This window comes from Rhamphochromis longiceps, linkage group LG7 (genome assembly GCF_057381845.1).
Source record: "Rhamphochromis longiceps isolate RC_006_pf linkage group LG7, R_longiceps_female_GT1.1, whole genome shotgun sequence".
Classification (NCBI taxonomy): Eukaryota; Metazoa; Chordata; class Actinopteri; order Cichliformes; family Cichlidae; genus Rhamphochromis; species Rhamphochromis longiceps.
This window is the reverse complement of record NC_140563.1, coordinates 68,498,975-68,526,799: the sequence shown is the minus strand read 5'-3', so window position 1 is coordinate 68,526,799 and position 27,825 is coordinate 68,498,975. Positions and strand designations below refer to the sequence as shown.

The 27,825-nt window shown below is 41.2% G+C and overlaps 3 protein-coding genes and 1 pseudogene across 3 annotated transcripts; 2 read left to right on the top strand and 2 right to left on the bottom strand.

Annotated features, from left to right (window-relative positions):
- Positions 1–8,592: 8,592 nt before the first annotated feature.
- LOC146666854 (uncharacterized) lies at positions 8,593–26,551 on the bottom strand. The gene is made up of 4 exons (XM_085411431.1): positions 26,404–26,551; positions 26,250–26,305; positions 8,734–9,613; positions 8,593–8,650 (listed from the first exon to the last, which is right to left on the bottom strand). The coding sequence occupies exons 1-3, from the start codon at positions 26,427–26,429 to the stop codon at positions 8,772–8,774; spliced, it is 924 nt and encodes a 307-aa protein (XP_085267557.1). The 5' UTR covers positions 26,430–26,551; the 3' UTR covers positions 8,593–8,650; positions 8,734–8,771.
- On the top strand, positions 16,122–17,219 carry LOC146666857 (chymotrypsin-like elastase family member 1; the record flags this gene model as incomplete). The annotated part of the gene is made up of 3 exons (XM_085411489.1): positions 16,122–16,342; positions 16,810–17,086; positions 17,184–17,219. Coding segments are annotated over 3 exons (534 nt in total), but the record flags the coding sequence as incomplete, so codon positions are not given.
- Positions 17,879–20,133, bottom strand: LOC146666856 (uncharacterized; annotated as a pseudogene).
- On the top strand, positions 20,374–21,777 carry LOC146666855 (uncharacterized). Its single transcript, XM_085411488.1, has one exon. The coding sequence runs from the start codon at positions 20,374–20,376 to the stop codon at positions 21,775–21,777; it is 1,404 nt and encodes a 467-aa protein (XP_085267614.1).
- Positions 26,552–27,825: the final 1,274 nt, after the last annotated feature.

Here is a 27,825-nt window from a genome sequence, read left to right as displayed (position 1 = left end):
CAACCAAAGACCCAGACAGACTTTTAATTCATTTGAAAGCCTGATGCTTAGCCTCGTCCACCCCAGCTGTAAAACTCAGAAACCAGTCTGACTTGTTATCATCTATCGTCCACCTGGGCCTTACACAGAGTTTTCTGTGTAGTTTCTGTGTAGCCTAAAGCAGATAACTTGTAAGTTGGAGAGGAAATGGCGCAGCACAAATTTAGAAGATCATCATTTAGCCTGGAGAAACTGTTTGTTGCTTTATGAGAAAGCCCTCTGTAAAGCCAGAACATCTTACTATTCATCACTGGTTGAAGAAAATAAGAACAACCCCAGGTTTCTCTTCAGCAGAGTAGCCAGGCTGACAAAAAGTCAGAGCTCTTTTGAGCAGTGTTGGTCAAGTTTCTTGAAAAAGTAATCAGTAACTAATTACTGATTACTTCCCCCCAAAAGTAATCCCGTTACTTTACTGATTACTTATTTTCAAAAGTAATTAATTACTTAGTTACTTAGTTACTTTTTAAAAACACGAATTACAACCTGAATGGGTGATAAAGCGAGAGAATTTTCAGCCCAATTCTACTTTTTCTGCATAATCCATCATACAAAATGTAAACAAATGGAAAAGTTCCTTTTTAAAATTTGTTTTATTAGTTTTAATCTTTTAACTTTATGCATCAAGCAAAAATGTAATTAAATGCAACATTCTCTGACTGGAAGAAATTTGTTTAACATTTAAACCTATTTTCTGCACATTCCAGTATTTATTTATTGTCATTGTCAAGAACAATCAATTTCATTGTTCTTGACAATGACAATAAATAAATACTACTATAAAATAAAATATTTTTTTGTGTTTACACACAAATAGATGCAAGTGAAACACAGCAGAAAATATATAAAATCAAAGACTAGCGGTCCTGTTGCTCTAGGAGTGGGGCAGGCAGAGGTTTGCCCTGGTGCAGGTGTGCCGCAGCGGTCAGTTGAAGAATCCGCGAGTTTCTCTGTGAATTTCCCATTACGTCGTTGCGCACTTGGTGCTTGCTCGTAAGTTTAGGGTTTTTTTCGCTGTAGAAAGAAGTTTTCTTCCCACGCCGGACGAACGCTAATGTTTTTGTCAGTTTTTATGGAATCAAACTCAAAATAAGGTCAGTACTTCCACGCTTTAAATGCACACAGCTGTTGTCACGAACATCACACCTGCTTACGTCACTGTCATGAGACATTCTCGCAAAAAACTCACGGTTTTAGTAATGCAGCATTCCTACGGGAAAGTAACTGTAATCTAATTACCGTTTTTGCAATAGTAATCCCTTACTTTACTCGTTACTTGAAAAAAGTAATCGGATTACAGTAACGCGTTTGTTGAGCTAACTATCCCTTTAACGTTAACAAGTAATGACTTCATTAACATCTTCACAAATAAAATTTTAAGAATTAGAGAAAAAATTACCCATAATCATCTCACAGATGCAACATTTAGAGTCTTTTCTCCAATTGATATTTCTGAGTTAGCTAATTATAGGCCAATCTCCAACCTTCCTTTCATATCAAACATCCTTGAAAGAGTAGTTGTCAAACAGCTAACAGATCATCTGCAGAGGAATGGTTTATTTGAAGAGTTTCAGTCAGGTTTCAGAGCCCATCACAGCACAGAAACAGCTTTAGTGAAGGTTACAAATGATCTTCTTATGGCCTCTGACAGTGGACTCATCTCTGTGCTTGTCCTGCTAGACCTCAGTGCAGCATTCGATACTGTCGACCATAATATCCTATTAGAGCGATTAGAACATGCTGTAGGTATTACAGGTACTGCACTGCAGTGGTTTGTATCATATCTATCTAATAGACTCCAGTTTGTTCATGTAAATGGAGAGTCCTCTTCACACACTGAGGTTAATTATGGAGTTCCACAGGGTTCAGTGCTAGGACCAATTCTGTTTACACTATACATGCTTCCCTTAGACAGTATCATTAGAAGACATAGCATACATTTACACTGCTATGCAGATGACACCCAGCTCTATCTGTCCATGAAGCCAGATAACACACACCAATGAGTTAAACTGCAGGAATGTGTTAAAGACATAAAGACCTGGATGGCTGCTAACTTTCTGCTTCTTAATTCAGATCAAACTGAGGTTATTGTACTCGGCCCTGAAAAGCTTAGAAATATGGTATCTAACCAGATTCCTACTCTGGATGGCATTACCTTGGCCTCCAGTAACACTGAGTAACCTTGGAGTCATTTTTGACCAGGACATGTCCTTCAATGCACATATTAAACAAATATGTAGGACTGCCTTCATTCATTTGTGCAACATCTCTAAAGTTAGAAATATCCTGTCTCAGAGTGACGCTGAAAAACTAGTTCATGCATTTATTACTTCCAGGCTGGACGACTGTAATTCATTATTATCAGAATGTCCAAAAAACTCCCTGAAAAGCCTTCAGCTGATCCAAAATGCTGCAGCAAGAGTCCTGACAGGGACTAGAAAGAGAGAGCAGATTTCTCCTGTTTTGGCTTCCCTTCATTGGCTTAAATAATCAGGCCCCATGATTACAAAGTTAAGAAAAATTCTGCTTAGTTTCAACATTTCACAAGTCAAACTCAAAGTCTCAAAGCAGAGACTTCTGATTGTCTTAATACTGCTCTTATCTGGTGATGTTCAACCTAGACCAGGCCCTGAGCTGCAATGCAGTCAAACACCATCTGAATTTAAATCCTCACCTCGGCTGAAGATTATTCATCTTAATGTGTGCAGTTTGATACCCAGGATGGATATGATCACAATTTGGGATAAATTAAGTTTCTTCCTGTTAAAAGGGAGTTTTTCTTTCCTATATGAATAAAGTTGAATTGAATCAAATTCCCTCAGTATGAAAATCAACTTTTGTTATCCCTCTACTAAAAGTGGGCGACCCAGCAGTTTTTACTAATTATAGACCAATATCTAATCTGTCCTGTGCCACAGTTCTTGAAGCTCGTGTGTGCGAGCAGTTAGTTTCTACACACCAATGCCGTTTTATCTGATCAATCAGGCTTTAGAGGAAGAAAATAAATAAATCACAGTACCATCACAGCTGCAGTGAAAGTGGCAAATAATATTACTGTTGCACTTGATAAGAAACAACACTGTGCGTCCCTTTCTATTAATTTGTCAAACGTATTAGGCACTGTTGATCATTGTATTTTAAAACTTAGACTCCTCCAGTCAGGACTCAGAGCAGTGGCATGGTTCTCAAACTGTCTCAGTGATATGTCTCAGTGCATTAAATCTGATGGTCTGAATTTGTTACAGTGCACAACGGAGTGCCACAGCGCTCACCTTCAAACCACATGTAGAGAATCTCGTGAAAAATCTGAAGTTAAAACAGATTTTATTTTCAAAATAAGTTGTTTTTCTTACAATATAAAGAATCTGCTTTTAAATGCAACATTTTTGCCTGTGCTGGGTTATGGAGATATCCTATACATGAATGCTTCTGCTCAATGTCTTCGAATGGTTGATAGTGAAGCATACTTCACTGAGGTTCATCACTAACCGTAAATCTCAGACTCAACACTGAGTTATACTCTCGGGTAGGATGGCCTGCTTCGGCAAGTCGGAGGAACTCTCATTTATACAGTTTTATATAACAGACATTTAACACCCTTGGCTTGGAACAAACTGCAGAACGACTGGAAAAACACTGAATTATTTCATAAAGCACTTAAGTGCTAACTAAGAATCCCTGAGGCCAAGTCCATAACATGCAATTGCTTCAATTAGATTGTCATTTTAACTGAATTTTTGTATTTTCCTTTGATTTTTAAATTTTTTTTTCTATCTTAATTTTATTCTTTTCATTTAATTTTGCATTTGTGTTGTTGCCGTCTGTGTTTAACAGTAATTTCTGTAACTGTGACTTGTAACTTGCTGCTGCCCATCCATGGAAAAGGTTTTTAATCTCAATGGGATCTTCCTGGTTAAATAAAGGTTAGAAAGAAGTAGTAAAATTTAGACATTAAAAATCTATTTTCAACACGTCTCTAGAATCTCAACAATCTAATTTGAATTAATGGACTTCATAATTCATGATTAGCAGCACAGAAACAGTTCCCGACTGCACCCAAGTGTTGTTACGGTGTTTTGCAAATGACAACAAAGGAGCGTCGTGACGAATAAACCGGCCTGACAGTTGGCTTAAAGAAGGCTCGTCTAGTTCCCTGTGAAACAATTTAAGCAGCATAAGATGAAGCACAGGACAACTCATTTTATACCAACTGCATTTCATATAGTGTGGAGACAGCATCTAGATCCAGTACACAAGAACTCCATAGCGTGAGAATGCTGCAAACATACCCTGAACACTGTCCTGTTTTAAGACCACATACATTTGAAAAGTTAATAGCATATATTTCTTATTAGACTCAGATTGTAAAAATTACATTTCAGGACTGAAGAAGAGTGCCACCTCGAGACCCCTTTATAGACATTCCCCTGCATTTGCAAATTGTTATGGCTCTTTGTTGATTTGTGCAGGGTTGGAAAAAAAAAAGAAACAGGACATAGGTCAGATTTCTTATGGAGATTTCTTACATCACTATACATATTAAAGCACACTTTAATAACCGCGGTTTGGTTGAGAGCTGCTAGAATATTCTAGAATTTTAGAGCCATCTTGTGCCTGTAAGTCTGCAGATGAAGCCAACGTGAATGAAGCAGTGCAGTTTCCCTAAAACACCACCCTGAATTGTCAGTGCTGTGTATCAGATCGTAGGCCTAGTGTTTGTTCTCACTTTAATTAGGGGAGCTGGTAAATTGTTGCTAACGAATCAAAGCTTAACAGGGTTTAATTTGCAGGACTCTTCAGTTATAGTAACACAGGTATTTTAACAAAGGCCCATTCTCTTGTTTACAAGAAGAGTTTTAGCCCCATTTCCAAACAGCAGGAGGTGAGTCAGGCTTACCTCTTGGAAAAGCTGAGGAGTAGTTCACCTCACTCAACAAACAGACCAGCAATAATCTGTTAAACAGTTACAAATACACAGTCAAGGTAGACCCAGACAAACATAGACTCAAGTAAATAAAATGGACCTAATAAAACCCATTTGGTTTCATATTTAATGTGTTACCTTGCAATTAGGAAGCCAGCAGCCATGACTGCTGCAGTCGCTGTGTCCTCACAGCTGCGAGCGCTGAGCTGGACTGTGCAGCACAGCTGCCCTGTCAGCCGTGGATCCAGAAAGCCCAACTTCCAGCTCCTCCAACCAAACACCCACGAGACTCAAAGAAAGATAAGAAAGACAGGACAGGAGAGGAAGAAGAGATGTTATCATTAACCTCTGCTCAGTGGGATTTGATCAACTGCAAATGTAAAGCCTCGTGGTTTTCAATGAGATACCGATCTGTACATGTGACATCGTGTTTCTTCATACTGTGAAACGTGCGGAAAAACAAACTGTCAGTGTAGAGGATGGAATAGTACAACTCATAAAACACCTGCTGACATCTTGTTAAATTCGGTTGTGTAAATCCACAAAGAGCAGTAAACCTCAGAGCAGCAGTAGCCCAGATCAGCTGATCACAGCCTGTACACAAAGAACATCTTATTTTTCTTTCATTTTCCTTCTTTAACTCGTTTTCTACTTGGCTCAAAAGTCTATTGCAGTGTGGTTTCACAGTTGAAGAAAGGCCTTCTGTTTCATGCAGAGTGGGACTTTGTGGTTTTACATGACCTGGCTCATGAGTCTGCTCCTGTGTTTCGGAGGCACTAGTTCAAGAAGGGTTGCCTTGATCCAATCATATCTGTACTGATGAAGAGGGAACAGATAAGTCGGTTTGACCTGGTTTGGGGACAGCAGGAGCATTTCTCCAGTGCCTTCAACACCATTCTTCCCTCGGTTCTGAAGGACAAGCTGGAGAACTCTGGAGTGGACCATCACCTCACTACCTGGATCCTGGACTACCTCACCGACCGACCACAGTATGTGAGGACTCAGGGCTGTGTGTCGGACAGGGTCGTCTGCAGTACGGGGGCCCCACAGGGAACGGTTCTGGCTCCGTTCCTCTTCACCATCTACACTGCAGACTTCTCCCACAATTCCACCCAGTGCTTCCTGCAGAAGTTCTCTGATGACTCTGCAATAGTCGGCCTCATCACTGATGGGGACGACAAGGAGTACAGAGGACTGACTCAAGACTTTGTGGACTGGTGCCAGCTGAACTACCTCCAGATCAACGACAGTAAAACCAAGGAGCTGGTGGTAGACTTCCGCAGGCACAAGCATTCTCCACTGCAACCACTGAACATCCAAGGTATGGACATTGAGGCTGTGGACAGCTACAGGTACCTTGGTGTTCATCTGAACAACAGACTGGACTGGACTCATAACTCAGACGCCCTCTACAGGAAAGGGCAGAGCAGGCTGTACCTGCTGCGGAGACTCAGGTCGTTTGGGGTGGAGGGCCCACTCCTGAAGACCTTCTATGACTCTGTGGTGGCTTCTGCTATCTTTTATGGTGTGGTCTGCTGGGGCGGCAGCATCTCTGCTGGGGACAGGAAGAGACTGAACAGGGTGATCCGAAGGGCCAGCTCTGTTCTAGGATGCCCTCTGGACCCAGTGGAGGTGGTGAGTGACAGGAGAATGGCGGCTAAGCTGTCATCCCTGTTGGACAACGTCTCCCACCCCATGCAGCAGACTGTGACAGCACTGAGCAGCTCCTTCAGTGGGAGACTGCGGCACCCACGGTGTGGGACGGAGAGATTTCGCAGGTCTTTCCTCCCCACTGCTGTCAGACTCCATAATAAAGACTTTAACTGATCAAGCACACACATCCATACATATGCAATAATACTAAGTGCAATAATCCTTTCTGTCATCGTTGTATTTTTACTCAGTTGTATATAGCATTCGTATTCTATTTTTATCTTATTGTATATTTTTATTCTATTTTATTCTACTGTATATAGTATTTTATTTTATTCTATTCTGTACAGCTGTGTACTGTATTTATTCTTATTGTATTCTAATTTTTGCGTCATAACTTTTGCACTGTCCACTTCCTGCTGTGACAAAACAAATTTCCCACGTGTGGGACTAATAAAGGTTATCTTATCTTATCTTATCATTTCCACCATCACGTCCTTCACTGGACAAATCCCCCTCTTCATTTCTGACCAAAAGATCAAAATAAGGAATTCTCAGACCAAATTCATAGCTTTTGGGCTTTGGGGATTGATATTTCTTCTGTGGTGGAGGCTGGAGTAGAACAGTCTCCTTTGGCCATTTGGTGGCAACATTAGATCGTGGCTGCAGTTAGAACAAAACAGTCAAGCTAAACAACTTTATTGATCTACAGTCCAAAACCAACATGAAAGAAGTGAACAGTAGTGAATGGAAGTTTTTCCTAAGTTCATTGTTAATTTGTTTGCTTTATAGCAGCTATAATCCTCTATAGCAAGAGATGAAAAATAATATTTATGGATGCTGTGGCCTTCAAGAGCAATCATGAGGGGAAATGTGTATAAAAGTCTTGCCATTCTCTTCTCTCTGCATTTAAAAGCTTCTCTGACACTGAGACACACCCACACACTGGTGGGAGGAGCCTCTTGTACCACTGAGGTTCAGATGTCATCAGCTTAATAAAATACTGTTTCAGTTGTTGGCTGAGATGTGGAAACCTTTGAAACAACCCATTGTAGACTACTGGCGTCAGTGCACCAAGCCATAAGAGCCCCACTGCTTTTTTTTTTTTGATGTTCCAGGTAGATCTCACATTCTGGAGAAACCTGCTGCTCTCTGCAAAACAGAGCACCAACATACAATTCAATTTCTGCTCACCAGTTCCTTCAAACACATGTTTTAGGCGATTGCTCTTGCAGAGCACGTACCTGTCACCTAGTGGACGTTCATTGTGCCAGTGCACTGCTGCATTTTTCTAGTCTGTTGCACATTTCCTTTATGCTGTGATGCGTCACTGCTGTGCTTCAACCTCTTTAAAGAAACTTATTTGAATAATGATGGACTTTGTGTTTTGTGCATTGCTATTGACTTTTGCAAACCTTGGAGGTTCAGCTTTTAACAAAACCCTCAAACACATCTTTACAGATGTTCTGCCACTCCCCCTACCATCAGCCCCACTGTCAGCCAGCACAGAATACTTGAAGTAGAACCATTTTACAGTTCTTCCACAATGATGCACTGGATTAAGGAGTAGCAATATTAAAATCTTATGACAGGCACTCGACTAAAGTTCCAAAACCATTTCAAGTTTGTATGCAAGCAACTACTGAAGGATGGAACGTCTGATTCACTCTCGGGGACTTTTAAATGGCAGCTCTAGTGAAAGTGAGGGCTAGAGTTGGCTCAAAGACAGGACACTTGATTTTGTGTCAAGCCTGCGATAATTGTGAAATACTGGGCTCAGTTGCATCTCTAGATGCAGTTCAAAATGTACATCACCCAAATATTTAGTGAGCTGCAGAGTCAGTGGCTTTTAATATTTGGGCATAGACTTGTTGCTTCTTGCTTGCAAACACATGAATGTCATTAGCTCTAAAGATCAACCTCAATCCAAATGTTCAGCTATTCTTTCAACCTGACAGAAGACGAGAGAAACTGCAGGAGAGCTTTCACACTTTATTTTAGATAAATACAGGAGATCCTTGTTGCACTGTAGAGCTGTGGAGGAGGAAGAAATATGAGGAACAGGTTTTAACCATCAAGAAATGCCATGTTGTAATATCCAAAAACCAGTGACCCACCTGAGCCCTGCGAGTTTGGCTCGTCTCTTCCATCCATGTCAGTCTGAAGCTGACCGATGGAAATTTGGCCAAGGGTCAGAAGATGGATGCTTTACATGACCCCAGTGAGGTCCATGGTAATACCACCAGTAGTCGTTCCACGTAGGATTCATGTGGGAGTTGTAGTAGCCACTGTAAGGGTCGACATATCTCTGAGGATGGCGCGGCCTTGATGGGCGTTCCAGTCCATCTGGCTCCGGAAATGCAGAGACCCGACCAGGGCGGCCTTCGTCACGATGATGATGCTCACGATGATGATGCTCACGATGATGATGATGCTGCTGCTGCTCGTTGGGGTGCGGCCTTGTATGAGGCGGCACATAAACCTGCGGTCTTTGGTGACCCAAATCAGCTTCCTCAGGCCTGTGTCGATGTCCGCCGTGATGTTCCTGGCGGCGTGGAGAACCTCGTGAAAAGGGAACGGATAAGCTGAACTGGTAGCCCAGCTTGGAAGCGTCATGGCCATGGCGTCTGCCGGGATTATTAAAACTGTTGTCAATAATAAAGCCGCTTGGTCCGTACCGAGGAGGATTAGCACCATCACGAGACTGAGCAAAAGGAATCCTCAGGCTCAAGTCAAAGCTCCTGGGCTTGGCCACAAGGTGGTTTCTGTGTGCTTGAGGCTGGAGCGGATAAGTTTCCATGGGTCTGTGGGCGGGAATATTAGAGCGTGGCTGATACGAGCTCGGGGATTGGACTTGGACCTGATCGCGCACATTAGGGTTGATCTTTGGATCTGTCGGCCGCAGAGCCCTCATGTACTGGAAAGGACGAGGACTTCCATACACATCGTGTTCCCCTCTTCCACCCTGCCACGCTCTAGGCTGCACAGGACTTGTGGCTGAGAGAGAACATGGGTAAGAATACAGATTATCAGGTTGAAAACACATGTACATCTTCAGTTTCTCAGTATTGTTTGGATACAACTTCAGTCTTGAGTTTAAACCAGTGTCGTAGACCTTTGCATTCTTATACCTTTTTAACATCAGAGAAGAAATCGCTTAATTTGCTTGATCCACTCAGGCAAAGCATAATATTCATGCATTTTTATACCATCTACAGTTACAATTGTTCTTTTCCAAATTTAACAGGGAAGAACTTGACCTTTTAAAGTGATTACTGGAGTAAAAAGGTAATAAAACACCAGTGAAACAGCCAAGCTTACGATGACTGATTACAATGCGTCGTAAATGCAACCTGTAGAGTTTCCACCTCACTGAATGAAAGTCTGCTGTCACGTTAAAGCAGTGGAGCTCCAAGTGTGCAGCTGTCACATTAGAAATACAGAGCAAGGACGGCAGTGCAATTAACACATCAGTAGATTCGTTTTACTGCAATCTGTTTAAATACCTTTGACTGAATTAAGCCTGCTGATTTGGACATGAGGCATCACAACTTTACCCCAATATCTTTAAAGTCCTGAAAAAGTACACTGAGAGACGTTTAGTGACCAACAGCTTTATCATCTGAAGTGGGGAGTGAAAGAAAAGACTGCCTGGATAACATACTACACAACTTGCACCAGTGTAAATAATAAAAGGACACTCTTAAACCTCTCCTTTCACAGACTTGAATTATTGATGTGCTCTCGATCATATTACAACTTTTACCAAGGCTACTGCATCTCTCGTGTACCTCGTGTGGAACTAACAGTGTCAAAAGGTGAAATGAACTATTTCCTGAAACATTGTACAGCTTAAGCTGCTGCACATACTGATCTCACGCATGGAGGTAAAGCACAAGCAACTAGGGCTAATCTTTTAGGATAGTAAGTTACTGGCTTCATTTGTGGAAGAAGTGCTGTTAGTTATTTCACAGTCACCTGGCATTTGTGCTGTTCACAGAACCACAAGTCCATCGCTGGACCCCCGGTACACAGCTGTAATAACCCCCGCTGACTTCTTTTACTGAGGTTATATTTATCAGTGTTTTATTTCCTGATGTTCTTATGTGTCCTACGTGTTTCAGTCGCCAATTCTGAATTATAACTAACATTAAAAACATGTTTAAGGAGGAGAGAGAGCAAATAAATCTGTTTAACATCTGATCTTTGGGTTTTTGTTCAGTAATCAGCGTGACCTGTGTATAAACGCATAAAAGAGATAACGTTGGTGTTTCCGTCATGTAGTAACTGCTGGCTTTAACTGTACAAAGGTTGTTCGACACTATGAAACACATACAGACTTCATGATGTTCGGCTAATATTTTTATTGTGAATATTAATCATGAGGGTAAACGGCCCTGTACACCACGGAGCGAGGTCAGCATATCCACGATATCCTCAGCTCCATGAGTTAACACAGAGTTTCCCAGCTGACTATCTAACTGCCAACTATTCCAGAGACGTGAAAATATACAGCATAAAGAAAAGTGTAAGAGACTCAGCAGCAGATTAGAATAACAGTTATACATTTAATAAATCACCAAATGAATCCAAGAAACGAGCAAACCTGTTCCGACAATTTGAGTTTGTAACTTTAACCTCAGCCAAACCGATTTGCTCAGTTGTAAATAAAACAGCGAAGTAAACGTGACCCGACAGACAGAACCTGAGTGAATGAAGTCATGCGTTTAACCACTGAGAGCTAAAACTAAGGTGAGGTTTCAAAGCTGTGTGCCGGTGATTGGACATCAGCCGCTGATGAAGCTGCTTCGCCTATAAAGTGCTCTGTAAGGAAACAAGCTCCAGCAGCTCTGGGAAAACACTATATTTACTTATCTTGTGCAGAAAAATGCGCTGACATTGCTTTATATCGAGTACCGGCTGCCCAGTTACTATCACCAGGTAACGCAGGCGTGTTTCTTGAATTAGCAGCAGGTGTTAAACAGCTGACAGATGAGGAGGAGGATGCATGCAGGTAAACTGAGGGTCTGTTGAGCTGATCGCTGGTTCCGTGAGAAAAATGTCAGCTCGTTCTTTATGCTCCTGAACCCGAGGAGCTTGTTTCTCCAGTCTCAGAACCATCTACTGATGTGGTGCCGACACAGGAGAATCTTGGTCCTCAACCTGAAGAGCTTGATTCTCCTGTCTCAGAACCGCTAGTACTCATCATCAGCGGTGATGCAGTCAGCCTCTCTGACCAGATCATATAGACCAGGGGTAGGCAACTCCAGGCCTCGAGTGCTGGTGTCCTGCAGGTTTTAGATGTATCCTTGAACCAACACAGCTGATTCAAATGGCTAAATTACCTCCTCAACATGTCTTGAAGTTCTCCAGGGGGCTGGTAATGAACTAATCATTTGATTCAGGTGTGTTGACCCAGGGTGAGATCTAAAAGACACCGGCCCTCGTAGTTTTAAACCTTGTGATCCACAAAACAGCATAACAGTAAAAGAAGAATTGACTGCGTTACAGTCAGTGCGGGAGCGGCGGTTTTGCTCGTGCGCGATTCATTTGCAGTTTGGACGCACGTGAACATCTCCTGCCCTGATAGCGGCTGGAGGAGGACTATCCTCCGCCTGTGAGCGCTTTGGCACGAGCGATGTGCCCACGGCAGCACCCGCTGCTTGTTGATAGTAAGAGCAACAAGCGCTTTCACGTCAAAAGTCGTCATAAATAAGCCTCCAATAACACCAGAAAAAGTCGCCAGATTTGTCGCTAGTCGCTTTTTAGAAAAAAAAAAACGACGCTAAGGGGGGTTTGAAAACTCTCTAAATATAGCGACAAAATCGCTAAGTTGGCAACACTGTTTTCAGGGTATTTAAAAAAATTCAAAACAAAACAAAACCGTGCATCTCAATGTGTATTCTCTGAGCATGCGCAGAATTACGCACAGCTGTCATGTGATCCTGTGATCGAACAAAGGATCAAAGGCTCAAAGAGCGCTGACGTCAAATTCGCAGCCACGAAAGTCCTTAAATAGGGATCAGAAGCAGCAATTTTAAAATCAGTTTGTTCACAGCCTTCAAACGTTCGACCAGAGATACATTTGGAAATATTTCTAAGCCTTTTCAGAGTCACTGTGCACAGGCTCCAACATGCCTCCACGAAAACGCCAACAAAGACAAAAAGATTATGCTGCCTGTCCTTTGTGTTCTGGCCGGCCAATCTCTCCAGGAGAAATTACCACGGATGGTGTCTTATCAGTCCAAAGAGCATTACATGAAAGTCAGAAGGAAAAATCTGACCTACATTACAAAATTAAACAAATTGAAGAAGAGAAGCTTCAACTAGAGGAAAAGTGCAGACAACTGGAAGCACGAAATAAAGACCTGGAAGAAAAACAGCAACGCCAGCCTGATATAAAAATGATCAATGAGGGCTCGGGAGTGAAGTTTGATGAAGGACGAGAGAAGATCTTTTCTCGTTTTCTTTCATCAGGAACACAGAGTGCTGAATTAAAAGAAACATCTGCCCAGCTTCAACGAAAGAAAGCTAATATTGAGGAGATACAGTGGGATCTCCAAAACATTGAGAAACAGAATCAGGTGCTTCGAGGAAAGCTCAACGAAGCGGAGAAAACAATTGAAAAAATCCACCAACAGAAGACTGAACAGGAAATACAAATGCAGGACGAACTCAAAGCCATGCAGAAATTGTACAACGATCTGATAGTCAGGTTTGGTGAAACAAAGCGCAAAAATGAAGAGCTTCTTGAAGAAAAAAAGCAACAGGAAGAAGAAAAACGTATTATCCAGGACTTTGAGAGAAGGCATCTAGAATTGCAAGAATTTTATAATAAAGAATATGACGAAACACTTAAACTGCAAAGAGAAAAGGAAATACAAATGCAGGACGAACTCAAAGCCACACAGAAATTGTACAACGATCTGATAGTCAGGTTTGGTAAAACAAAGTGCAAAAATAAAAAGCTTCTTGAAGAAAAAAAGCAACAGGAAGAAGAAGAACGTATTCTCCGGGACTTTGAGAGAAGGCATCTAGAATTTTGTAATGAAACACCTGAACTGCAAAGAGAAAAGGAAATACTGGAAAAACGATGTTCAAAGATGCAGCGTAGGATTGATGGAATGAAGAGGAAACACTCAGCGGTCATTAAGGAGATGTTGTTGAAGTCCAATGACTTGAAGAGCCAAATAATTGAAATGCAGGCACAAAAGCAACAACAAGAGAAAATACATGAAGACCTGCAGCGTACGAGTCAAGAAATCCAGAGAAAAAATGAGCTGTTAGAAGAGATGCACAACAAAAAGCAAGAGAGAAATACAGACATGTGCAAGGCAAATCTAATGGAGGAGGCAGCATACAAAGACCTGACAGAAAAGCTTAGAAAAAAACAAGAAACTTTAAAAGAAATGGAGCAAAGATGCCAGCAACTCGAGCAGCAGAATGCAGAAACAAATGATCAATTGAGAACCCTTATCCTGGAGAACGAGCTCATGGAAAAATACCTGAAAAAGAAGAAAAAAGGCTGGTTCTGCCGCTTATTCAGATGATTTAGCCTCGTCCTCCTCCACCTGTGATCCATCTTACTTTTCACCTCTCCTGTCCCCCCTAACACATATTCTCCACCTTCTTCATCTTTTTTCTTTTTTCACCCTCCCCCCCAACCAGTCCCAGCAGTTGACTGTCCCCTCCTGAGCCTGGTTCTGCTGGAGGTTTCCCTGCCTCGGAACCACCTCCTGATGTGGTGCCGACACAGGAGAATCTTGGTCTTCAACCTGAAGAGCTTGATTGTCCTGTCTCAGAACCATCTCCTGACGTGGCTCCGACTAGTGGTTCATGGCGTCATGGTGCCAAACGCCTACTTAAAATAGGTTTAGGTGTTGCCGCAGTAGGCCTTATTATACCTGCAGCTTACTGGGGCTTTTCAATGCTTAACAGTGATTGCCTATTTAACTCTGTCTATGGCCTCCTTGAGCCATATTGCCACCTTGGTGATGGATTAGTTCCCTTTTAAAGACTAGTAATGATGGACTGCTTTTCATCCACAGTCCAGAAAACCATACGTTGTTCATGTTAGACAACGTGCGCAACATTTAGCTAACTTGTGCTCTCATTTTTCTTTTCTTTTGCCTCTCACCCCCCAACCAGTCGCGACAGATGGCTGCCCCTTCCTGAGCCTGGTTCTGTCAAAGGTTTCTTCCTGTTTAAAGGGAGTTTTTCCTTTCCACTGTGCCTAGTGCTTGCTCACAGGGGATCATTTGATTGTTGGGGTTTAATTTGTTAAAAAACATAACAAATTAGGTGAGGGGTTCACATAATAGAGAGCACGACAAAAACTACAAATTTTTAAAAATTTTGTTAGTTGCAAATCAAAATAAAGACAACAATTTCTGAAAAACATCTCTTACGGCTCTGTTTATTTGCTTAAATGAACACTTGTATTTTTTGTCATAGAAGAATATATACATTGTCTTAAATACCTAATAATTTTAAATTTAGCCCTGCACTCCATGAGATAAACTGAGATGAGATAAACTGTGGCACAGACGGCTGTCGGCCTGGCGAGGGAGAGTTCCTCTTCAACCTCCAGACGGAACCCAGTTTGTTACTCGCAGCATCGCAAAATTAGACACAGCAATTTCTTAGAGTCTGGTTTAAGTCCTGAAATGACATCTCCTTACCTGTCACGGTTCTGGGTCAGTTTGAGCCAGTATTTTGAGTTGTTATGTTTTGGTGTGTTTTTGCATTATGGATTGTTTTCTTATTCTCTTGTGGTGCTTTTGTTGGTTATGATGATGATGATTATTAATCTATGTTTTAGTTATTCTTGTTTAGGGATTAGTTCTTAGGTTTTGTGTTCTCATGTTTTTTGCTGGTTTAGTTCAGTGTCTAGTCTGTCTCTCTCTGTCCAGTCCGTGTCTTAGTTTAGTGTTAGTTTAGTGTGTATTGTTTCCCTGTTTCCTGTTTTCCATTCCCTGATTACTTCCCTGTGTATATTAGCCCTGTGTTTGCCCTTGCTCAGTGCCGCATCGTACCGTCGGATGTGTGTTTTATACTGTGGTCAATATTTTCGTGTTCACTACCCTTGTTCAGTTCATGTTTTAATTTCTCCAGCAATAAAGCTGAGGTTTTGAGTTACAATTCTGTGTTTGAGTCCTGCATTTGGATCCTCATCTCTGCCTGCCCGCACACAGAACCCTCTATTTAAAATCCAACTCTTACCTGAACTCTCCTGCCTTTCTGTCTCTCTTGCTGCCTTGTAACGCACCATCCCCCTTTTGACATTAGATAATGGTAAATCAAACCTGCACTGCAGAGAGGTTGGCATGACAGGAAGTCGAGATGATAACGATAGACCAGCCTTCAAACTAAGACGCGTGATGTATAAAAGTCTTTCTACTGAGTAAAGGACAGTTTGAGTGTCCTGCTGGCACCATGCACTGTCTTCACAAGTTTCTTCTTTGTTTTCTACCATGTCTACAAGGCATCAGTGTGAACATCAAATATACCTGATTTATCTTACGGCTGTAAACGGCACACTAACTTTATCATCTTCTTTTTTTTTAATTTACCAGAGTTTTCAACAGGAATTTTTCATGGAACAAAAGCTCCGGACAACTCGATACCCTACATGGGATCAGTTCAGAATAACAAGGGTCAACATGTCTGTGGAGAATTCCTCATCACTGAAGACTTTGTGCTCACTGCTGCACACTGTGACCGGTTGTGAGTTAGATTTCCTGTTCATGAAGTTCATCCAAAAACAAACTTTTTCAAACTTGTGTTTATTGATCAGATCACTCTAAGTTATTGATAAGGCAGATGTTATTTCGAGGGAAAATAAAACACAATTAAGTGCAATAGCATCAAATAAAAATGACCTTTGACTTCTGACAGCCGTTGGTTACAGCAATGCTGACATTAACCTGCTTGTGACGATTGCCTAATGAGAAATAAAGATATCAGTTTAAAATTGTTGACATTTTTAATTCCCTCTCAATGATTACTCACACAGTGACCGCACACACTGATCATCCCAAAGTAAAGATTGAGAGAAAATGAAATCCATGAAGGATACGAAAACACTGAACATGCTAATGACATCATTGAAAGCAGCATCAGTTTCATGTGATGTATTTGTAGAATAATTATATTTTTAAAAGAGTTTTTACATGAAAATGTGTTTCTATTTTTTACTTCATGTTGTGTCTCCAGTTGTGTGTGAACGTTCGATTAGTTCACAGAGTACAAACAATTCAGCCTCCACGTGCTGAAATAAACCTAAAAGAAAATCAAGTGTGTCAGGTGGCTGGATGGGGAAAAACTGAAACTGATGGCGAACCTGTTGATGAGCCGACGGTGGTGGACGTGTCTGCCATTGAACCAAAGGTCTGTAAGAAACACTGGCCTGGTCTTCCTGCCGGTGTTTCCTGTGCAGGTGGATATGGAACAACCAAAGGATTCTGTCAGGTATGTTTTCTGTGATTTCAGTGGAAACTTGTGTTCTGTTGACAAATGTATATATATAAAAAAAAGAATATAATCTGACATATTAAAATCCTCACAGGGTGAGGTAATACCAGGATGCTCTGTAGAATCCTGACCACTTTGTCATGGGAATTGATCCGCTGCTGACCGCAAGGCACTGCAGTGGAGACGTTTGACTTCAGATGTTTGGTGTAAAACCAAAGCTCTCAGGAGAATTCTCGAATACTGTAACTCTACATGAGTACAGTAATGGAGTATTTTTACTTTGTCGCATCATTGATTAACATAATTCAACGTTTTAACATAATTTATTTTAAAAGAATTTTGTCTGTGTGCGTGATGCTGTGCGAAGCGTCCTGCATTAGAAACAATGGAAAACTATCCACGTCTCTCATTTTCAGCGTCTCGTTTGATTTTTGATGCAGTACGCTCATTTGGCCACACAGCGGCGCTGCTGACTTGTTAAATAGCTCAGCAGAAACATTTCAAATTTTATTCAGCATTCGTTTCGTGTCTTATTATGAAAACGCCTCATGCGTGACCTCATCAGAAGCTCAAATGCTATTACGGCAGCCATAAGTGACGCCCATATCAGGAGCGACCAGTTTCTGGTCAGGCTCTGGTGTGCTGGATTCAAAAGCCAGCCAGCCCTCATAGAACCCCATGTTAAAAAGTTCAGTTTCTCAGCATCAAGCTAAAGTAAGGGTTTTGTTCTGAATCAACATTAACGTTTAAGAGATGGATGGACTAAAAAATATGGACCATGGAAGAAAATTGAGAACAGTTAAAACATTTATTTTATCTTAAAATATCTGAATAACTGGAGCTGCTTTTATTTGCACTCATTTATCAAAAAAGAGGAAACACATTAGCAGAGGAAAAGTCATTTTCAAAGCATTTTAAACAATGAAAAGTCCTTGTGAAATCTGAGGTAACATACAACTAAACCATCGGAAAATTAAATTGATGACTGCTCACTATACGGCTGAATGTATCAAATGCTTCAATGATAAATAAAAAAAAAAGACAGAATTTATGAACTCAAGGATAATCATACATATAACAATTACAGCTGTAACCATTAGTACACACATCAAGTTCAAATGATGTCCATTTCAAAGTAATTGCTGGAAAGGACATTGTCGAACCCGGTACAAAATTCAGGATAAGAACTGTAAGTAAATGGCACTTCAAGGGTAGCTCCACAGGTATGAGCAACAGGCCTTCTGTTGAGCCCAGTTTCAGCATTAAAGCACACACAAATTTTGTCAACACAGATCACAGAAGATCCTGTGCAGAAGTGCAGGATTTTTTCAGCTTTGGTTCATCAGTGTTTTTGACATAACGCTGAAGATGGTTAAAGGTTGTCTGTTCTCCCTGAGACAGTATCAATTTTGTTGTTTCAAATAGCTGCACTACTCTTTTGCCTGTGGCCTTCTTTGTCTCATACAGAGACAACACACTTTCCTTGTCTGACAGTTTCAGCTGCAGACGTGCCATGGGTGTGGAGAAGCAATCCATTATATACTTTGGCTCTTGGAGAATGGCCTTATGAGCCATTGTTTCAATGGCAGGATGCATGTTGTTCTTAGGTGATGGGAAGTGGGAACCCATCCTTGTAGAAAAGGTGAAGCAGGTCCTCTTCATCATTTTCATCCAATGTGCCTTTTAGAACTTTCTCAACAGCTGATCTCTCAACAGGAGGGAGATAGTTGAGAAACGATGTACGGTAATCAGAATGTCTACATCAACTGATGCCTTTTGACAGCCTCACAGGAAAGACACCATGATCTAGTAAGCCTTTTCACCCATATCTGCCCAACTGCTTGCCTTTTAGCCTCACAAACGTCTGGCCTCAGCCTTGGAACTCGTTCAGTTTCACCTTCACACTGTTCCAAAAATTGCTCCCAAAATGCAGTGTAAACCTCCCTTGACACCCCAGCGTCATCAACAGCATTTTCATTTACAAAGTTCAACTTTAAAGTCACATTCATTATGCTACTGTCCATAAATACATTCAAAAGATCATCAACAACCTTTATCCTGCCAATTGATACACGTAGGGGGCTCTGTGGATCTCCTGAATTTGATGGGGAAAGTTGGTTGCTTGAATCTAAAGGCAAACCTTGTGCGATGATATTCAGTCCATGGTCCTGGGTACAAGAAAAAACATGCACTTTCCATAAGAAATGTAAATGAATTATACAGATTCTAAAATATCAATGTTCTGAATATGTTTGAAATTTATTTGTGCAAGTACTGCAATAATTGACAGCAGACACATTAACCCTTCAAGTTCATGAGACTCTTCTTCAATCTTTTACCTTAGCCTATTAAAAATCATGAATGTTCTTAAAAAGTCTACAAAATATGTCAATAGATTTTAAGACATTGAAAAAAGATACACCTCTTTATTTTCAGCCTACATGTCTCACTTACAAGAGTAAAAGGATGTATTACAGTGGCGTCCACGTTACCATGGTAACGGCACAGCCAGATAACTTTATGAAATTTCAAAACATATGTGCACTTAACCAGTTATGTTAATTAACCTGAACATATTTACAAGAGTTAACATTAAAGGCTTGCATATACAACAAGTGTTTTTCAACAAGTTACTCGCCTTCTCAACCCCGGTGTTTTATGCTGTCTTGTTCTTTGACTTACGGAATTTTATACGTACTTTGTCTTGATGCATGTGTATGATGTCCTCTTGTGGGACCTCTCTTGACCGCAGGAAATGTTCTAAATCCTCCTCCATTTCTGCTCCGTACCGTACCGCACCCTTCAACAGAACCGCCATCAAAAAGTAGCAGGATCTTTTGCGGACGCTCGCAAAACTTTTGCAAGATCCCGAGTAACTTTTGCGAGCGCTCGCAAAAGTTCTTCTCATTTTTTTCTCCCATGTCCCTTGCGGGGCTCCGTACTGTACCATACGAATAATATGACCGACCATACAGCAAACATTTGCTTGGCCTGCTAATGTGACGCCTCGACCAAAAATCCTGGCCACGCCCCCTGCTGTGACATCACGTTCCAAAGAATCAAAGGATCAAAGGCTCAAAGAGCGCTGACGTCAAATTCGCAGCCACGAAAGTCTATAAATACCCCCTCTTCACCGTTGCAAACACAGTTTTACTTGGAACATTTTCAGAAACAGCGAGTTGTGTTTAGCAAACCAGAAACCTTTCAGAAAGGGACTATTTTAAAGTTAAATAATTAAGCACACGTATTTTTCTTTCGACACATTGCATTAAGCTTTTAAAGAAATGTCACGAGAAATAGTCAATAATTCACAGTCCGACAGAGCGATTCCAGCGGAATCAATCGAACTATGTGGGTTAGTGGAGAGAGAAATATCGGAGCCTAGGGACCTTCAAATGAAAATACAAGAACTCCAGTTGGAGTTAAGCACCCTAAAGCGCGAAAAGAAATATTACAAAAAGAATTACTATCGCTTTAAAAATGAGCGTGAACAAATGAGTACAGATGTGCATGACAGGAATGTCCACTTTAGGGAAAGCATGGTTGAGCTTGAAGAAGTGACTCAACAGTCAGATAACATCCAAGCTCTAATTGTTGCAGAGAATAAAAATTTGCAAGCAGAGGTTAGAACCTTTCGGATGATGCTCCATGAATTTCAGGAAAAGGAAGCATCTCTGCTTGAGCAGAACAGCAACATTGTTGCTGAGTTGTCTCAGATTGAAAGGGAGAGAAATGAACAGAAGAAAGAGAACGCACATCTCAAGGAAGCGTTAGTGAGACTTGAGCACCAAGTGGGAGAAGCTCACCATAAAATATCAAAAAAAGAAGAGATAATAGAAAAACAGAATAGAGAAATAGATCACAAGACTGAACAGATAGTTGAGCTGAAAAAAGAAATCTGTACTCTTCAGCGTCGGGTGAGACAGGCTCTGGATGACAAACAGTCACAGGTGGAATCTCTGGAGGCTAAATTGCAGGAACAGGTTAAAACCGTTCAAATGATGCACTGTGACTTTCAGGAAAAGGAAGAATATCTCCTTAAGGAGAACAGCAGCATTGCTGCTGAGATAAACAAATTAAAAACAGCGAACACAAATCTCAAGAAACGTTTACAAAATCTTGAGTATCAAGAAAAGACAACAGAAAGTCTGACACTGCAAATATTTTGGCTGAAAGAAAAAGTCAAAGAGCAAAATTTCAAGATTGTTCATAACGAAGATCTCATAGATGAACTTTATGAACATCTTAAAATGAAAAGAGAAATAATTAATAATCTTAAGGATGAGCTGAGAAGGGAGGAGGAAGAAGAAATATTAGCTGCTGTTCACAACATCACTGGTGAACCTCTGCAGCTGGAGAATCTTGCTCCTGAACCCGAGGAGCTTTTTTTTCCTGCCTTGGAACCACCTCCTGATGTGGTGCCGACACAGGAGAATCTTGGTCTTCAACCTGAAGAGCTTGATTGTCCTGTCTCAGAACCATCTCCTGACGTGGCTCCGACTAGTGGTTCATGGCGTCATGGTGCCAAACGCCTACTTAAAATAGGTTTAGGTGTTGCCGCAGTAGGCCTTATTATACCTGCAGCTTACTGGGGCTTTTCAATGCTTAACAGTGATTGCCTATTTAACTCTGTCTATGGCCTCCTTGAGCCATATTGCCACCTTGGTGATGGATTAGTTCCCTTTTAAAGACTAGTAATGATGGACTGCTTTTCATCCACAGTCCAGAAAACCATACGTTGTTCATGTTAGACAACGTGCGCAACATTTAGCTAACTTGTGCTCTCATTTTTCTTTTCTTTTGCCTCTCACCCCCCAACCAGTCGCGACAGATGGCTGCCCCTTCCTGAGCCTGGTTCTGTCAAAGGTTTCTTCCTGTTTAAAGGGAGTTTTTCCTTTCCACTGTGCCTAGTGCTTGCTCACAGGGGATCATTTGATTGTTGGGGTTTAATTTGTTAAAAAACATAACAAATTAGGTGAGGGGTTCACATAATAGAGAGCACGACAAAAACTACAAATTTTTAAAAATTTTGTTAGTTGCAAATCAAAATAAAGACAACAATTTCTGAAAAACATCTCTTACGGCTCTGTTTATTTGCTTAAATGAACACTTGTATTTTTTGTCATAGAAGAATATATACATTGTCTTAAATACCTAATAATTTTAAATTTAGCCCTGCACTCCATGAGATAAACTGAGATGAGATAAACTGTGGCACAGACGGCTGTCGGCCTGGCGAGGGAGAGTTCCTCTTCAACCTCCAGACGGAACCCAGTTTGTTACTCGCAGCATCGCAAAATTAGACACAGCAATTTCTTAGAGTCTGGTTTAAGTCCTGAAATGACATCTCCTTACCTGTCACGGTTCTGGGTCAGTTTGAGCCAGTATTTTGAGTTGTTATGTTTTGGTGTGTTTTTGCATTATGGATTGTTTTCTTATTCTCTTGTGGTGCTTTTGTTGGTCTCTCAATATTGCTCTCCCTGAGAACCCTGTGCAGCCCACAGCTAGGTTTAAGGTATTCCCAGGTATTAGAATACTACATATTTAAGTATAGTGACATAGGTAAGTTGATTAGGGTGACCAACCGTCCTCTTTTCCCCGGACATGTCCACTTTTCACATTCCATCCGGAGCGTCTGGGGTGATTTTTGAGATTGATAAAAATGTCGGGGTTTTCCTATCCGGTCTTTAAGTCTGACGTCATTGCCCATGTCTGGGCCCAAACTCCGCTGCAAGTCCCTTAGTCAAATGATCACTGCAGCATTACTGAGAGTTAGAAACTGTCTAAATTCTCTCATCTGTAATAAAATGATCAGTGTGGCTGTTCTACCAGGTGTAACAATTAAGTTTAACATCCAGACATCCATGAAAACACAATTTATGATATTTAACGGAGTTAGAAGTTAGCAGGGAGTTAGCTCGCTAGCGGCCATCTAAATATAATATACCATGTTCTGACTGAGTAATTTATGAAACAAATTAAAACGTACAGCTCTGCTATCACTTCCAACATAAATGAAGACAGAAAACTAAACAGCAGCAACGTTTGTAGGGCTACTGAGGTTGGGCTAGCTGGTATATAATGATGTGCTACGTTATCGCTAGCGCAACAAAGCTATATTAACATAACATAAACAGTAAAGCTGGAGGAGGAACGCTAACGAACGGAAACCTTTTTTCCCACTCGATAAAAGTTAATGTGAGGGTTCCCAATGATTAGGGGCAAATGCAATCCCATGGCAGGATGCTGTAAATGGACCAAACAGGAAAACCACTGAGATAATCCATCCACAATACGAAGTTAGTCATTAATATACTGCTGCATGGGCTGGGCTGTAGTTACATCTTGAGGGTTTAAAAACTGAGCTTTAAAATGATTAGTAGTAGCCTAATAAAAACTGAGAGAAGCCAACAGTGATCACTGACTGTTTTAGAGGCTTGTTGAGATTAAATAGAACAAGATAGAAAGCATTAAAACATGATAAAAACACATCAGCTTTATTAAATGCAGACCACTTTGGGCCCAGAAACAGGATTCATCACGTCATCACTCAAAGACTGGATAGTCCGACAGCAATTGCATTTATCTGCATCCCCTCATTTCAGTACACAGAAAAGGCAACAGCCAATGTACTAGACCACCTTGTGGCCTTGGGAATGTTGATCAGTTGAGAGAAGAGCTTCTTACATCCAGCGTAGCAGGCCAAGTACAACCCTCCAAAGTCAAAGGTTGTAATTTGTCACTATATAAAAAAAATGGAATTGAAAATTTCATCAAAGCAGTTCATTAAAGAAAACAGGAGAGCGATAGAGAGATAGAGTAAATATGAAGTTAGGTGAAATAAGATCTGGATTAGGCAGCTGGTTCAGAAATAACTCCAATAAGGAAGAAAGAAAACATTGTAAAGGTGTGCAGGCTGTTTGCTTACAGAGAGTTGCAGAGTGAAGGGGAACGTGCTGTCCCAGTTTGTCATTTCTGACATATTGTTTTTTCTAGTGTTCAATTTGGAGACCGTGCATAAACATGCACCCAGTGCAAATAGTTTTCCATGATTTATGAATAAAAACAAACTTGCTGTTTATTTGTTTGTTTTCCCTTTTTAACTGGAAAAATGGAAGTTGTTGCCCTCCTGAAGGTAACAGAACACACCAGCCCTTACACACTCTGATAAATTTTAATGCTTCTTGATTAAAATGTGTTTCAAGTATGGGAGAAACGAATGGGTATACAGTAACGGTGTGCTGAACTCACTGTCATGTTTAACCCTAGAACACTGTCACTATAAAGAGTAACACCATCACTAACATCAGAAATATATCAAATTATGACAAAAAATTAGAGTGGTCTTCTTTTGTTTTCAACTGTGGTATTTTCAACATGTCTAACAAAACAAATGTCATGGGGGGACCCTAAAGAAATGCTCCAAAGTTACTGAAAAATTAGGAATATGAGAATAAAAAATTCCTAAACAAAAAATAATGACACTGGAAAGTTGGGGTTTGACCTGCCCTTCCAGGGACATTTGAGACTTCCCTGGTGAAGGCACAGCTGTTCTACATGCGAACAGCTGCAGGAGAGAGAAACAAGAAATGGCATTTTTGAGTGGGTGAAAATGATCAATTGACTAAAATATTTTCTTCACCCTATGAATTCCCCTGGTAATCACCACTTTGTGATATTTATCCATAAGCACTGCCCTAAATAAGGATAACATGCAAATTCTAGGACCACTCTTACTTAGCCATTCCTTACATGCTGTCAGTACACGCAGGGTAATAATGGCATGGACACACTTCCTGTCCAAGCCTGCGGGGCAGTCAGCACACCTCACTAAGGGAATACTACTTTCTTCTACTGCTGGTCCTGCCTTACCTGCAAGAGTGACAAGGGTAGGGATGTCGAGGATGCTACAGATCAGGACTGTGAGTTGACCTGTCAGATTTGAAGAGGGAAGCCTCTGCCAATGGTTTGATAAGTGTCGGTGCCAAAGCCTGCATATAATGCCTCCTCTGCATTTGGTTGTCACCTCTCTTCACTGCATTCTTATTGTGAATGGTCCACGAGTTCACACCAACAATGATCATGCCATAGAAGACGCAAAGGGGCCATTTCTTGTTTTTTCTTCCACAGCCATATGAGTGCACATCTGGTCAAAAGTATCAACACCACCTTTGCTTGGTTTTAAAATCCAATAATTTCAGGTTTTCAGTGGGTCCTATGCTTGGTTGTATGTGCATGGATGACAGGAGCAGGACAACCTTCTTTTTTGAAGCCTCATCAGGGAGGAAGGACATGATTTTCTTTACTTTTCATCACTTGCGGGATCTCGCTTTTACTGTCCCCACAAGGGTCATGCCACAGTTCTGTTCTATATATATTACATTGAATAAATGTAAATGCCTAGAAAGACTTGTTTTCTAAAAAAAAAAAAAAAAAAAAAAAACCTGTGCAAAATAAAAATGTTGAACTCCAAAGTAACATTTTATTGAAAGCTACTGAGGTCACAGTGATCTTGAAATACATGTAAATGTCCTTTGCAGTACATTAGGCAGGTCAGTTCCTTATCAATGAGGCCACGTATTGCTGAACAAAGATTAGTTTTTATCAGAAGTGAATAAAATGACGGATCACATCAGTGCGCGTGCTGCCTGACATGTCTGCCGTTGCTGCTGAGCAGTTTGGGGTACGCCGTCCCGAGTGAGCGCCCGTGTCTGATCACCACCAGCTCCATCTGACACTGGTCAATGTTGACCACAACTGTGGTGCTTCTCTCCGTGTTCATGAGGAAGACGATGGTGAAGACGGCCATCTCAAACTCGGGGCTGGTGCCGATGAAGGCACTGCCAACGGGCTTCACCACACCGTGCCAGCTGAACTGGAGGTTGAGAACGTGGTCATCTTGATCAGGCTGTGACAAAAGCATGAACATTAATGGTTATGTTACCAGCGAAGGAAATGAGAAAGTCTGACTGGGTACCCTCCCGGGTACCCAGTCAGACTTTCTCCCTAAATCTCCAACATAAGTCTGTAGAATAATGAATAAAGTATTTTCTAAAGGGATGCTGCAGACTGTGGGTGCAGGCATGACTTCACTGGAGTCTTCACGTCAGACAGCAAGTTATCATTTCATAAATCATTGGCACGGGTTCAGCATGCTCACCTCCTGGAAAGGCTGAGGAGTAGTTCACATCACTCAAAACATAAAGCAGTAAAAACCTGTCAAACAGCACAAATACAGTAAAGATAAAACCAGACAAAGGTCCACATCTGAGTACAGGAAGTGTAGATCATGAAAGCACATTTAAACGTGGTACCTTGCAATGAGGAACCGAGCAGCCATGACTGCTGCAGCTGCACTCGCTGTGTCCTCAAACCGGACTGTGCATGCAGTCGTGCCCTGTCAGCTACTCCAGCCAAACACCAGTGTGCTTCTGAGTCAAGTGTTCAGGACATGCTGCTGTCTTTATAGGTCCTTCCTACTGCAGGTGTTTCCAATTAGCCTGTTTTAATGAGAAGTTGAACTGAGGTACCCAACAGGTCAACCTCCCTCCCCCATACAAGTGTGAGGGAGACACACACAGGCAGCCTCACGCAGGTGTGACCACTAGATGTGATTGCTCCAGCAGAGAGCACTTGCCTGTCTTCTGCAGAGGATATGATGCATTACAGCAGAGGGTTTTCTGCTCAGCTGCTCTCTCCTTTTACTTATACATGTTCATTTTGTTCGTCGCTCAAACATAAACTGTTGCTCCAGGGCCTCGCAGGTTTAATCCAGAGAAGACCAAAAAATTCTGTCTAGATTCTGACTTTATGACCCTGATGAAGACCACAAGCCGAAGCACGTTGGTCACCCAATACAGCAGATCCCTAATACTTTAAATGTCACCGAAGTCATCAGATCTTTGTCTTCTCCTCACCCGTGTTGCTAAATTCAGACTTTACAAAGGAAAAGTGAAATAAAAATTTCTGTCATAAACTTATTTTATTTATTTATGATGCACTGTATTTCAAACGTCCTAAGTATATATTTAGGAGTTGAGTTTTTATCCATTAAAATCATAAAAAAACTGCAGTAAACTTTCTGAATTGATAATGTTAACTGCTTTAAGAAGCCATGCATCTGATCGCACAGCTATGACTGTGACTTTGCATGCATGCACAGTACTCCAACAGTCTGTTTGGTACTCCAGTCACAACAAAGCAAGCTGGCTGTCGGAGCCATAAAGATTGAACCTCGGCTGTGCAGTCACCGTTGCAGCTTAATAATGATGGATCTGCACAAGGTGTCGACTTGTTTACTTTGACTTATTCATTTCCTCGCCGGTTTATTTCCTCCCAAGGCCCACAGCAGCAGCAGCAGCAGCAGTGACTTTTTGCTTGATGAACTGGTTTGAATTTAACAAACACAGCATTATCTACTTCCTGTAGCTGCAGGTGAAACCTAAATCCAGTCCCCGATAATAATAATACTGACAAACATACCGGGACCCATCAGTGCCTCGCTGTAACTCCCTTCACCAATCACATTTTCTTATATAAATCTGCTGTAAAAATGAAAGCAGTCAAGATATGAAACCACTTTCAGAATAAAGGAGAACTACATTAAAAACTTAACATTTTTATTTACCAATTACAATTTATGAGACACACAGTGATATTATTAATGTGCTTCAGACTTCTGTTTTCTGGATGGATTTCTGTCTCTCCAGCTCAGGTTGGAGTCTTCCACAGTGCAA

What these genes read in the sequence shown, in the direction of transcription:
- LOC146666855 (XM_085411488.1), top strand. Translation starts at nt 20,374, where the DNA reads ATGTCACGAGAAATAGTCAATAATTCACAGTCCGACAGAGCGATTCCA.
- LOC146666854 (XM_085411431.1), bottom strand. Translation starts at nt 26,429, where the DNA reads ATGGCTGCTCGGTTCCTCATTGCAAG. An exon ending in GCTCGGTTCCTCATTGCAAG is followed by an intron (nt 26,306 to 26,403) that starts GTACCACGTTTA and finishes GCTGTTTGACAG; the next exon opens with GTTTTTACTGCTTTATGTTT. An exon ending in CTCCTCAGCCTTTCCAGGAG is followed by an intron (nt 9,614 to 26,249) that starts GTGAGCATGCTG and finishes GTTCTCTCTCAG; the next exon opens with CCACAAGTCCTGTGCAGCCT.